General features: G+C 41.5%; 1 protein-coding gene across 6 annotated transcripts in view; it reads left to right on the forward strand.

The window, feature by feature from the left end:
- Positions 1–14,459, forward strand: part of PDE4D (phosphodiesterase 4D) — a 1,195,501-nt gene that overhangs the window by 1,063,157 nt on the left and 117,885 nt on the right. The window contains exon 8 of one of the 6 annotated variants that reach the window (XM_059725154.1): positions 1,483–4,229. The exons of the other annotated variants lie outside the window; for them this stretch is intronic. Coding sequence (XP_059581137.1) covers positions 1,483–1,490 — 8 coding nt within the window. The 3' untranslated portion in view covers positions 1,491–4,229. Of the gene's footprint in view, positions 1–1,482; positions 4,230–14,459 lie in introns of those variants that run through there. 6 annotated transcript variants of the gene reach the window in all.

Here is a 14,459-nt window from a genome sequence, read left to right on the forward strand (position 1 = left end):
CTGTAAATATAAAACCCAACCTTGCTGCAGTGTTTTGCTGAAGGAAATTAAAAGTCACCATAGGAAAAAAGGATGATTTAATTTAGCTGGAATTTTTATTTTCTAGGAAAATAAACCATACCACCCATGAGCTGGATATAGGCTCCAGGCCACTAAACAAAAAACAAGCTACTTGAACTTTTTTTTTTTTTGTGCTGAATCAAAGAGAATTAGAACAAGCCTATGTGCATAGCTGGTTATTGGAGTTCTAAGAAAAAAAATATGAAATATGATAAGCTCCTCAAAATTGTAGCAGAGCAGTATTGTTTTTCAATTTATATTTTGCTTACTATAAAATAAAAGTCTATAGGATTTGTGTAGAGGAGTAGCTATATGTGATATTTCATTTTATTATATATTCTCTGTCTTTTGGTACAAATGTAAGATGTAGTATTACATGAACAACAGCACTAATCAGAAAAGTTGTACAAATTATGAAAATATACTGCTGGTTGGAATTTTCTTCTCAAATAGATTGGACTGTAATTTTTTTCCTGTAAAGTATCAAAAACAGATTGCTTTAAATATGTCACCAGAACAGCTCTTGATTTTACAGTCTAGTCTGACAACACCTAAAGCCTTTGCTGTCATTCTGATATTTTTTTCCATATGCATAGTTTTATTGGACTGCAGAAGAGAAAGTTGTTTTCAGGATTCTGGTAAATTCAGGCATTTGGTAGTAGGGAAAATGGATCATTGTATTTTAACTGGAATAGCCTTAACAAACATCGTCACAGCTGTTAAGTCAGTGGCCGCTGCACTCTCACTTAGGGCAAAAATAAAACTGATTTTGTCTTTCCTGGATCTAATTCTTTATATCGTGAATAACTTTACTAAAGTCACTAATATCACATCAGTATAAATCCGACAACTTGGGCCAGATTCTATTTAATCTATTACACCTCTAAGTGGCACTTCAGGGTGCAGACAGAAGTTATATTTGTCATATGATTGGCCCCTTGAAAGTGCTCTACAGCCATGCCCTTATAGAAGAGCATGGCTGCAGAGCTCTTGAAAAGAACCTGATCCTACAACAATCTGAACCCTCATTACATGAAGGTGGTCCATTATATATACTGATATATGTTTCACATAATGCAATTGTAAGTCTGATGTCAGGCCTCGTTTAGAAGGGCTGGGTCCAAATTTATGGGTTTAACACCAAGTATAATTTAAAAAGTAAAAAAGTTTGGTTGTCAGTAAAAAGTTTGCAGTAAAAAAAAAAGGTTCCTGGGGTGGCAACACTGCTTGACTGCAGCTAAGGTCTTACCCCATGCTGCCCTCTCCTATCCACCTGGTTTTATATCAGGCTGCCCACCCCCAAGGTCTCCAACTCGTGCCCACACCCTGTTGCCCCAGAGCATACCCTGCATTATGCTGTCCCCCACAGCCCATCCCCATCATATTTACCCCATTGACACTGCTCCCCATGTCCTGTCACAGATCCCTGAAGAAGCCTACTGCAACCCAACAGTATTACAAGACCAGATACAGCAGCAGCAGCAGCAGCATATGCCTAGAGGCAGAGAGGGTCTACAAAGCCCTGAGAGAAGACTCCCTGAAGGGAATTTCCTTCCCGCTCAGACCAGGTTCCATCTCTCCAGCTTCTTTCCAAGAAGGAGCTTCAGTCAAGCAGATTGACACTTTTTTGTGTTTATTGATAGCTACAATTTATGTACAAACTTTATGCACAGCATTTTTAAGCGTGCTTTTTAATGACTGTCTGTAAATTTATGGACAGTTTGCAACCTTGCTCCAGTCTCATGGTTGAAGAGCTACATCAACAAGATTTCCAGTCAGGGGCACTAGAGAGATTATCCTTGGTGCACCTCAGCCCTCAGGGGATCCTATCTCATTAATTGACAACCTTCCTTCTCCCCTGCCAAAAAGTAGCTGCTGTCACAGACATCTGGGGAGAGTTCCTGCCCTGGGAGAATGCCTTCCCTCCCTGGATTGGAAGGGGGAAGGAATTCCTCTCATGGTGAGAGCCTTCTTAGTTTTTCCCCACAGGGGAATAGCCCCATTCCTTGCACTCATCTAGGTTGACCTGGAGGAGTTCAGGAAGGAGCAAAAGCACTCAGCTTCTGCAGCAAGGTTTGAAGATCCTTGCAGCATGGGTACAGCAGATTGCCTCACCCCACACTGCTCCAGGCTGATCCAGAACAGTGCTGGATGAGTTGGTGGCATTTTAAGGTGGTGGCAAGGCTCCTGAGCTTTGCCACAGTGGCTCAGCAGCATAACCTTCCCTGCACTGCTCCACATCCATTGGGAAGTATGGTGGCAAGGGGAAACCAGAAACCAAGCTAGGGAAAGACTCCACATACCTGGTTCTCAGTCTCTCTGACTTCCTCATGTCCCACTTGCAGTGATTTAAAAGCTAGAGGGGCCAGGAACTAGGCATGTAGAAGTTTCCCCAGCCTGACAGGCCCTTGGTACTCCAGCACCCAGCTGAGCAGCAGTAGGGTAGTGGTTTAAAAGCCGGTGATTGGAATCAGGGCTCAGTGACCCCCAGTCTTGGGAAGGCAGGGAACTTTTCCTCTGGCTCCATTCCTTTTGGTCCCCAGGAGGAGTTAAGCCATAGAAAAATGTGTAAGACATTAAGTCTTCCCAGAAAAATTCTCCCAGTCACAATTTAACCATGGTTATTGCCGGGTCATTTTTCTCTTGAAGCGGTCATTTTTGTACCAGGAGAAAAAGGCTAAACTTCTGCACATTACTGGTTTCTCCCATGAAAATGGTGATTCTCCCAGTAGAAATTAAACATCTAAATCTGGACCTTGAGAGAAATGTTTGGGGACACCTTTAGGGCAGCTCCATTGCCTCATTTTAGGATTGGCACGTACAGAACAGGATGTGGGTGGGCCGGGCATACTTGAGAACAGCACCCATCCTAGCATTGCAGAAGTGATGTGAATCTATTGCACTATTATCTAAATGCAATCCCATTTCACCCTACTTGAATGTGTAAGTTGTGTAACTAATTTCTCAAAGTGTTCTTCCACTGGGGTTTTGTTCAGATAACTCTTCCACAAGTAAAGCTTGGACTAATTCTGATTTCTCCAGCCTATTTCACTCATTTTGAGTTGTCCTAATTATAAAATACCCTTGTTCTGTGGTGAATGATAATTCTGTCCCTCAAATCCATCCTACTTCCCATCAGTCAATAATTATAGAACAATATTATCATCATAAGAGAGAACATAAAAATGCTTGGTTTTAGACCATTTAAGTGCACAATGACTGTTTGATGGTTCCATTTGGGGTTTGAAAAGGAAACATTTTTGGGGATAACATGGGAGAATTAACTAAAAACTTCAGTCTCTGCTTTCCAACAAAAATTCAGAAATTTTGGGCACATTTACATGTGCTCTAACATTCTGATTAGCATCCTGCAGTGTGCTGCAGTCTCTTGTATTCAGCGTCTCCACATTTCAAGTGGTGATGGTGGTCCTTTAACTAAAGATTGTCAAACAAGCATATTTTCCTTGATATTGCTTGAATATTTCCTGGACCATCATGGCTACAACAATACTCCAATCCTACTACATTTCCATGGACTGCTGTTTTGGGGAATTTTTTGTTCTATAAATTGTTAAAGGGTAATGTTTACGTATCTGAAACTCACTAAGCATTTTATTCCTCAAACGAGACCAGTGATTTACTTTTTTATTAAAATACCAGTAACGTGACAGATCAAATATCAAACCCCATTCTAGACTTGCAGTGTCTTAGACAAGAGTCATTTTTCTAGCAATTGTTACCTATAGCTTTCTGCCTCTATCTTCTCTCCAAGCCATACTTTATACTCTATGTATACATGCCCTATCTATTTTATCGAGTCCTAAAATCACAACTGATAAAAAATGCAGATATACATGCTTAACCAAATTTCATTGTTCTTGAAATAACAATCTTAAAGTGGTTCTGCCTTGTTCCATAAATGTTTACCATAGGTTGGTCATACAGTATGAAATAAGAGAATATCACATTAATGCATGATTTGCTTTAATTTTTAATATTTCTGATTCACTTGCAATAAAAATACTATTTATAGTATTGGATTACATTTTTATGAATAACCTAAATTTGCATAAACTTCTGTGGTGGGAGTGGTCATATCTACGTCTCTTGATATGATGTTGACAAATGATAAAAAGCAATAAAATATCTACTTTCAATATATAAGATAACATGTGTAACCCAGCCCATTCAATTACAATCAGGAAATATTTGCTGCAATAATGGTATGACACATGGGAGTGGAGACATAATTTTATTTTCTGGCTCCAGTTATCCAATAGGAGTCAGGATTACAAAAAAGTTAGTGGCCCTGTCACATGATGGGTCACGGTTCACTGGGTCCAGCTGGTATTATCACATCCACCAGAGAATATGAATGGGATTCATAGCAGTCAGTCTTCTGCGTGCAGTGCTATCAAAATTTGCTTAATTGTTAGTAGCTTGCGAGTAACCACAGCTGGAACAGTCAGCCCTTGTGTTGTTGGCTTCAGTATACATGCCAAGGACATGCACGTTGCTCCATCTGGTTCCTGAAACAGGAAACAGGAAATTGGCTATAGCCAGTCCTGGCAGAAATTTCATTTCTGTACATTTAATATGCATTTCAATTCCTATAACCAATTTTATTCAATATAAACTCTTGATCTCAAACCTAGATCTTTTTTAAGTGCTGTTTCGGTATTGTGATTGACAGGAAAACCCTGCTTGATATCATTAGTCCTTCCGTACAATGAAAGGTGTGGAAAATATTCCATGTTAATTGTCTATACTTTGTCATAGGCCTTGAACTTGAAGGGCAACCAGAAAGGCAGAGTGGAGGGAGTTTCCAGGTGAATGTTTCTTAACAGAGTTTCAACAGTCATGACAATATTTTTCTTATGAGATTATCACTACTATAAAGATAATTAATTATTACAATTTATAGTCTGTTTTCAAAAACTGTAGGTCATGACGTAAGACCCACTTTTTAAAATGAAAGTGAAACATCTCTAGCCAAAAAAATTGAAGACGGTTACATACATAAAGACAGCTTTGTTCCATATTGCTGTGAAAATTTCCAATGCTTGTTTAATTTTGAAGAAGAGGGATAAAGGTGCTTCATTTAAAGATTCAGATTCAGATCTGCATCCAAACTTTGCCAAAGTTCAGGCAAATTTGATCTAGAATTTTGGCCTGTTATCACCATGACAACCACTTCCACAGTGCCTGGGAGCACTATACAAAGGGCCCATTGTGAAACACAGCAAAAAAAGATAGGGACTATCTCAGAAAACTTGCAGTTTAAAATCATGGAAGGTAATGGTCTCAGTATAGCAGGAGCCAATCCACTGTCAAGTGTTTTAGGTGCCTTGTTATAAGAGCCTATTAAGGACAGAGTTAAATGGTGATAACAAGGTAGCACTGCACATGTTTATGGGAACGTTACTGGTAACATGGGAGAAAGCCTGAAGGTGCTTGTTTGAAAAGTTAATAAATGGGCAGTGGAGGCTGGCATCTTGAGCTAATCCAGGGCAGGAACTGACCTATCCATACTGATTGAAAGTGATTGATAGGTCAGAAAATGATCATGAAGGTCTTGAATGTAAACACAAGGAGCTCACTTTTGATTCAACAGAGATAAGGAAGCCAGTGTAGGGATTCAAAGAGAGGAATGTCATCATCAAACAGATAGGGCAGGCTTTTGAGTTCCCTTCTACAGCCAGACTTCCCAAACATTTTGGATCCAGTGTTGTGTGGACTGTTTTTTATTCCAAGGGACCATCTCTAAAATAGTTTCTGTCATGGTAAGCTATTCTCTGTTACTACTCGGAGTTATGCTTTCCCACCTGCATTTCTTTCTTGCTTGCTTTCTTGGTTTTCCAGCCAGCTCTCTCTTTTTTTCTGCACTGATACCAGTCATCATCTAAGTAGTATCATCTGGTATCTCCATTAGCCAGAATTCCTGGTGCCATGCAGTACGTGCTGGATAGCTTCCTTCTCACGTGCTGAAATCATCCAAGTGGTGTCTCATAAACATGTTACTTTGTAACTAACAATGTTATTGTTACTTTTATTGTATTTGTATTGATTTTTACAGCTTTCCTAGTGAAAGAAGAGAGGAAGAGCAGGAAACTTATATGGTCAGAAATATCTCTGAACAGGTTTGCACATGCTCATTGCAGTAGTTATTTATTTTTCAGACATGCCTGAAACTGAACTGTAGAGGTTCTGGAAATCAAAGCTAATAAAGTTGGTTTAAATAATCATTACCAGTATTCTGAATCTAAAAGTTGTATAGTTAGGACCAGGTTTACAGCTAAATCTTGAGGAAAATTAGAAACTTCTTGCTCCATCATTAACTGAACCAGTTGTGATTAACCATTGTAAAGTGTGGTTACATGTATAAAACAGTTTAAGCTTCTTCAGTTTCATAAAACATTTAACTCATATGAAAGTATTGAGTTGTTCAGAGACTATAATAAGAGAATCCTGATTTCAAGAATGCCAAAATAATGGAAATATTGCATATTTTCATAGCAACTTATACTTTTGACTTTTAATTCTGGTAGAAGACTGGAACATATAGTAAACACTTCTGTTTTTCCATGATTTGCAAGTAAAGGACCAGTAAAAGATATGTTTTATGAAGAAAAGAATGAAACATTCAGAAAATTCTTAAAGTAAGAATAAAGGGGATCTTATTTGTGACACAGAAATTAGATGCTACTAAATCAAACCTGCATTGTAGATTTCATCCAAAAGAGAAGTTAAATAATTTTTTTAAACCTTTGGAAAAAGGCATTTACATCAAGGCAACAGAAGAAACAAACTAGAGCAGGGTTGGGCAGTTATTTCAGGTGCAGAGCTGCTTAACAAGGTTTGGTGAGCTTTTGAGGGCTGCATGGGTAGCCCTACCCCTTGACAGTTGCCCTGCCACCTGGTCACCATCTTGGGACTGGAAGTCCCACCCCTACAGTTTGCATGCTGTATATAAAGGTGATTGCATAATAACTCAAAAATATATTCTTAGTCTTGTATATTATGTAGGGGGGGGTGTGTGTGTGTGTCTGTATGGTGAGGTGGGTATGTTTTTGGTGGGGTGTGGGGGTTTGTGTGAGGAGCATGGGGTACGTGGGTGTGTGTGGGGACAGGGTGTGTTGTGTGGCATTTTTGGGGTGTGGGGGGGTGGGGACTCCCCCCACATGGTGCAGAAGCAGGCAGGGGCTCTTGTCCCCAGTGCTGGTGCCTTGCAGGGCCAGCGCTGCGCATCATGGCAGCACGTGCAGCCCTCCATGGGGCTGTCTATTGTGGCACTCCCCACACTTGCCTGGCACAGGAGGGAAGCCCCATGCACTGGAGCTGGCTGCTATCCCTGCCCCAGCTGGCTCCAGTGCGTGGGACTTCCTTGTGCCATGTAAGTGCAGGGAGCACTGTGATAGATGGCCCAGCAGAGGGCTGCACTCCACACCGCAATGTGCAGCACTGGCCCCGCCAGGCACAATACCCCGCATGCCTCTGCCTGCTGCTAATACCCCCGCTGCCTGCTGGGGCTGTGTTCCATGGGTGGAGTGTGGGGGAGTCCCCACACCCCCCTACACTCCCTGACACCCACACACTACCCAACTGAGCTCCCCACTGCTGTCACCTCCCTGGGCACAGGCTCTGTGCTGTCACCAGCCCCAACCCCATGCTCCACATTCCCATCCAGCTGCAGCTCTGGCCCCACCACTTCCCTAACTGCTACCCGGAGCAAGCGGGACACTCAGGAAGCTGAATAGGTCCCCAGGGGCTGCAGCAGCTGCAGCAGCAGCCCTGCCCACTAATGGCTGCACTAGTCCTTTCCACTCACAAGGGTGTGAGCAAGGCGCAGTAGGGTATGTTGGGACATGCGTATACCTGGGCGCCTCACTCCTGCTCTCACGGGTGGAAGGGCTGGGCTGGGCAGGGCACAATTTGTTGGTGGGTGCCGTGGGCCAGATAAAAGAGCTGTATTTTGCCTGCCCCTGAACTACAGCATATGCTATGGTAAGAAATGTCTCACTGATGTCAATGGAGGTCTGTAACTAGGTATTTCTTTAAGAAAAACTTGGATGGCAAATGGACAAATTCAGAATTCATGTGTAAGTGGGTACATGTTACATAATGGCAGATGGTATGCTAATGTTTTATCTTCATATCCTAGTCTGCATAAGGGCAATGTAAACTTAATTCATTCCTGGTATGTCATTGGCTTTGGTGGCGCTTCTCTGGTTGCTGTTGTGAATGGGTTTATTTTGGTCTGGTGGGTCTGTGGGCTTGTCTAGACTAGTGATATTTTCCCTGGTGCCACCACATCAATGTATATTGATGCAAATGTAAATAATGTGGACAGAATGTGCTGTGCTTCTAGTTAGATTTCATAGATTTCATAGACATTAGATGCTGGAAGGGACCTTGCGAAATCGAGTCCAGCCCCAAACATTTCGCACTTGTAGCTAAGGGAGTGCAAGTAATTCCAACAGAGAGTGGCTAAAGAGTCTAAGCTAATAATGTGTATTAAAGATTTTGAGGAAGGTAATGGTTACACGTTTAGGCTTACCTTTGCTTTTGGGCAGGCGCTTTACTTGGGGAGGTATGGTTTCAGTTTAAGTCTATATGCAAATTTATTTTAGTGCTTTTCAGTGAGTTCATTGACAATATAAAATACTAAAAGAGAAAAAGCATTAATCATTGAAATCATGAATACACTAGAATCACTCTCATTTCCACTGATGCTTGGTAGCAAAGTTGAACTATGGATGTGTGTGTTTCAAGAAGCAAGGAAGATGAAGCAGCATTGCCAGACATCTGTAAGTTCCCTCATCCTATCACGAAGCACTTGGGGATAAGCCAGGAATTAATAGTATATTGGCTTTGGGGCAATATGGCATTACCTACACAACCCTTTCTGTTGGCACAGTGGCAGACTCTTGCCTCTGTGTTTCAATAAATAACAAGCTCCCAAATCCATTTCCAGTGTGGATTTGCAAAGTTTTGGGAATGGAGGCAAGTAAGGTTTTAGTGTATGTTAAGACTTGAGAATTTAGGGAGTTGTTAATAGGATAATGGAGCCCTTTACCTCAAGTGTGTGGTTCAAACTGTATCTCAGATGGTAGGAACTGTAATCATTGCAGACTATCTGAATTCACTTGTTGGTTTCTAGAGGCACTTTGCCTTTGACTTCATGCTTCCTTGTTAAGTGTACAATGCTCTCGCCATACCAAAAAGTCTTCTGTCCCTTATTATGTTCCATAAAAGAAATTCCATAACAACAAAACAAATACATTAAGTAACCGCAAAGCATTTTAATCTGGTCCTTATTACACTCCACAGAACTCCAGGAAATAGCTATAAGCTTGATTTTCTTTTTTAATAGAAAAGGTTTTATTAAGTAGTAAGCTGTTGGGATAGGACTGGAATTAATTGCCAAGCTCTGTTGAAATTATCTCTGTAGCACCAATGCAGTTCACTGTTCTGCCCAAATCCATCTTGCATCTGGCCTGGCTCAGGATTGCTTGATGACTATGTCATGGCAGGCCACTAATATTTTATGATATGAATAAGTTATATCATATCTGACACTGGCTAATGCAAAGGAAATCTAGCCAACACATTCCCTTTGAATTCTATGGTGAAAACATATATCCTCTTCCATCAGATACCTGGCCTTGTACTTTATGTGCACTGACATTATTCTTTGCCTCATAACTTTTTGGGTAAGCAATGAGGTTTTAATTCTTCAGAACCACCTCTCTTACCAACTCTCTACACCCTTGGTAACTTAGACAAATACAAAAAAAAAAAGATCACTGCTTGATTCTCTCAGTGCAAAATGCTGCCCTGTTGGATTCAGTCAAGACCCTAATGCCTGCCAGTATCAGAACCCATGGTATTGCAATGTTGTGAAAATGCACTTGAAATAAATATGTCTCTTGCTTTTCTCTGAGGCCTTACCTTCAGTGCCTTTTTGTCCTGAGCTACAGCTTGAGCTTTTCCGCTAGCCTGACTCCTGTCCTCACACACAAGCCATCTAGCATGTCTTAACTAGATCTTTAAGCTCAAGCTAGCTGGCCATCATAGGGTATGTTGGAGCTCAATGCATAAGCTAGTACTGCAGTGGGGATATAGCAACTCAGGTTGCCATTAGGTATTAGATGCTGATCCACTCCCTCTCTATTGCTCTAGTGTTGTTTTGCCATGTGGTCATTCTCACTTGAATTAGCTTGAGTAGAGTATTTCAAAACTAATAGCTAGAGTTAACTACTGCAGTGACAACAAGCCCTCATCTGTAACCAGTAGTTTTTTTTACCATGCTTGTTGACTCCTATCAAAGAAGCTAAAGACTCATCTCTTTGGCTATATCCATTTTACCAGAAAACTAAAAAAGCCACCAAAACAACAAAGATAATAGATTTGGTAATTGAAGTTCAGAATCAGAGAAAAGCCTCTTGCCCTTGACCAAGTCATTTCACTTCCTTATGCCTTTCTTTCCCAGTCTGCCCTTTATCTATCTGGACTGTAATTCTTTTGGGCAAGGACTCTCTCCCATACTGTACCTAACACAATGGGGCCTCAAATCCACCTGTGGTCTCCAGGGTTAAGGACAGACATTCAAAAAGCCTGAGCCTAAATTGATTCGATCTTCACAGGTTAGTTTAAACTGTGTAGATTGAACTGATTAACAAATGGACAGACATTCACTTTTGAATCACGATATGCAACCACATGCCTGCAGTGGCTCAAGCCGGAAGGTGAGGGGCACTAGAGCATGCCTGCCAGCCACTGCCAAAGGGGAGGGGAGAAAGCTCTCCAAAAGGCTCTCACCCCTCCCAGCTGAAGTGAAGGAGGAATGGCTAGGCACCAGCACAGGGCTAGCCCGTGGAGGGTGGGGGTTTAAATTCCCTCCCTGGCCCACATGGGATGCCATCTGGAGTCTGGGGGTTGGGGGGAGGAGTTTAAATCCTCTCCCTGGCACATATGAGATGCCAGCTGGGGTCTATATAGGGGGCTGGGGGGCAGCCTCTGCCAGATTGAGGAGTGGGGGTGAGGAAAAAGTCTTTTCTCTGAAGCAAGCATGTATTGAACACAGCAGTTTGCAACCTCAAGCAAACAACATCAAGAACAACCAAAAAATCTTCACCTATGCTAAGATACAGCCCAGTAAAACACAGTGAGAGCACACACTACTTAGTTTAACTTAAAAGGTAAACCAAGAAGACAAGAGAAAGCCTTGCATAAGTCTTGTAATCCTGAGGGCAGAGAGTTTCCTTACAGCCAGTTATTCAGAAAGCCTTTGTTTAAGGATTCGCACCTTTTACAGGTTCTACTTTATAATACAACTGTAGTTCTCTGCATTCTTAATCAAGCTCTCTGCTGCTCTCAAGCTGTATGCAACCCTCTCCTGTTCCCTTAGCTTTGTGTCCAGCACATACATGTGATGACTGTGCCAGGTCTTTGCCAACACCTCTCAGTGTGGTCCTGCAAGGCTTGGCTCTGTGCTCAAAGGTGGCAGGAGGCCAGCCCAGTTCCCTAGCCTCTTCCCACTGCCCTATGGCCTGGGGGAGCTGAGGGGAATCATACCCCCTCCACCTCCCCTTATCAACTGTTTACTTTAGTCTTTGCCAGAGTGGGGGTCAATAATTGAGAAACAATCAAAGCTGTTAGCCCCATACTGCAGTCTTGGTGGCTCTTGGATTAACATTTTAACAAGGTGTTAGTTATCATTGCTGTGCAGGCAGTGGTTTGACGTACACTTGTTAAAAAAACAGTAGGGGCAGGCAAGAGGGAAATAAATCCCTCCCTGCCCCCTTTGCCATGCTGGTCAGCATCTGGCCACGCCCCTATCCCTGCCCCCTTCACCTCAGGAGGCTATGCTGGGCCAGTGCCTGGCCTTGCCCCACCCCTGTTCTGGCTAGGGAGCAGACAGCCCAGCCCAGCCCAGCCCAGGGCTGAAAAGCATGCTGGGATGCTGGGGGACTCTGGTTTAACTTAAACCAGGAAGGGGTGTGGGACAGAAGTTCCATAAACCAGTTTGACCCAAATCAGTTAAGTCTAATGCCACATTCAACCAGCTTCATCTTAAACCAGTTTTGTCCATTTTGAAACTGGTTTACGTGCACTGAATTTATGTTCAGTTTCTGATCACTGAAACCAGTTTATATTAACTTCTTTCCCTAGCTGGCTATACCAACCAGCAGTGAAATATTATTAAAATGAAAGGAAAATAGTCACAAAAGCTATCTAGTGTGTTTCTGTATAATTGATGTATTCTATTGCTACACTTTTCAGGCATACTTCTTTAAAACTCTTCCAGTTTGTAGTTAGTACCAATTCATTATTAAACCACTTAGGATGATCACCAGTCAGTTTTTAGCTCTTCCTCCTCTCTGGAAAGAGCTATAGTGATAACGTGTCTGAGCAGATGAATGATACGTCCTCCAGTCTAAATCTTATGTGCACCAATAGGTTTTTTTTTTTTTTTCCATATACTTGATTTCATCTGTAAGGATTTATGGAATTTATGACTTGGTTTGTTTGATGTGGCAATATTCCAGATGTGAGTGATGGTGAGCTGGAAGGCGTGATGGGAGTGCTTGCCAAGAATAATTGGCTTCTGCATTGTGGAACAGCTCAAATATTGAGAGTCTCACAGTATGTAATTTGGGTGTGTGTGTTGCCTGTAGTTCAAAGCATTTTACTACTCCGCAGCGGCAAGCTGAATTTCCTGTTAGCTGTCTTCTTGTGTATTTATTAAACAGACTGGATGCAGAACCAGTGAGAGCAACAGTCAGTTCCATATATATTCTTATTTTTCTCTGGACTGGGTGGAAGTTGGCATGAGTCATTTTTATTTCCATTTGCTTTTCTAATGATTGACATATTCCACTAGTCATTACTCTAACTTTTTAAAGCGTAACAGAGACTACCAACCAGCAGATGGAGATTAATAAAGGGGTAGGTATTAGGGAACATACTCTTCAAAGAATGTTGTTTAAAAGTTAATTTAATCCAAGTATGGACAAAGTATTTTTTAGGAGTTTGCATAGATCTAAAATCAAACCTGGGCTAATTCAGATTTGGGACCGGTCCGTGATATAAAGGATATAAAGGATATTATGGTTCAGTGTTCACATGAGTCTGTCTTTAGTGTTGGTCTTTGAGTGCTTTCTATGTTCTTCTCTCCCTGGTTTTCTCCCTGGTGTATTGGTTGGAGATATATTCCTTTATTTCCTCAGCATTCAGCTCACGATTTGGAAGAAAGATTTAATTGCTCCTGCCCACAAGGAACACAGACAGTTTGATACTTTGGAATTTCTCTAACCTGGGCTCCTTTTAAAATAAGGTTTAACCTCTGCCATCATGTTCCTTAACAGGAATGTCCTTTTAAGAAAATTCAACCTGAGCATGAGTGATTTGGTGATGTAAAGATGTTAGCTACTCTCTGTTCATAAGGAATATATTGCTGTGACAATTTAGAGGATCATGCTTTGCAGAAGTTTTCCTGCACTGTACTCTTTCCTGAATGTGCAGAGTTGCCCTTCTGAGTCATTCATTTGTAATAAGGAAACAGGCAATGTAATTGGCTTACAGTTATTAGCATATTATTGATTTAAAATACGTAACCACAAATTGTAACAAAATTGAGGCTTGCTAGCCATGGTTTTCATTTCTCTGATGCATATATATTGCTTTTTTATTGACTCTTATGCACTAATAAGTGCATGGTGCATGTTGTGCTGGTTGAGTAGTGTGACACCTATCATAGGCCTAAATCTGATCACAAACCTCAATTTAGACAGCCTTCCAGTTATCCCTCCCTTGAAGGACTTGGCTGTCAGGCAAGCTCAGAGCACACACAACCTGCAGGACTGAGCTCTACACAAAATAGTGGTGTCTGGCACTTTTGTTCAAAATTGAGCAGGAGTCAAGGTCTTGGTGGCCCAGTAGTTCGACACCACTGGATATCCCACCTCTGCTTTATGGGATTTATCTAGAGACTTTAATTTAAAATGCATGAAATGCATAAGTCTTTGGAGTGGGACAAAAACCCAGGATTCCTCCCTTGCATGTAAGTGCAGTAACCATCAGACTAGAAATTTATGCTTCCTTCCTCTGCCCCATTTAATCTTGCATTTATGTTTCTTTGTCGATCTTGTCCTGAGCCTTTAAAATAGAGGAACGCTCTGGGTTCCTGAGGAATCCCCTATCATACTTGGCATAGTAGACAGGAATAGCTTCATTTATTTGAGTTCACTCACTTTATTTACTCATTCTGGGCCTCCCTTCATTATATGGCCAACCTAAACTCATAAAATAAAAAAAATAGAATCCCAGACTTCACCTTTCCATCTCTCCTTTCAGACCACATATTAATGTTACTTCTCAGTTTACTTTTTGTCACA

The sequence above is a fragment of the Alligator mississippiensis genome, chromosome 3, assembly GCF_030867095.1.
Source record: "Alligator mississippiensis isolate rAllMis1 chromosome 3, rAllMis1, whole genome shotgun sequence".
NCBI lineage: Eukaryota > Metazoa > Chordata > Crocodylia > Alligatoridae > Alligator > Alligator mississippiensis.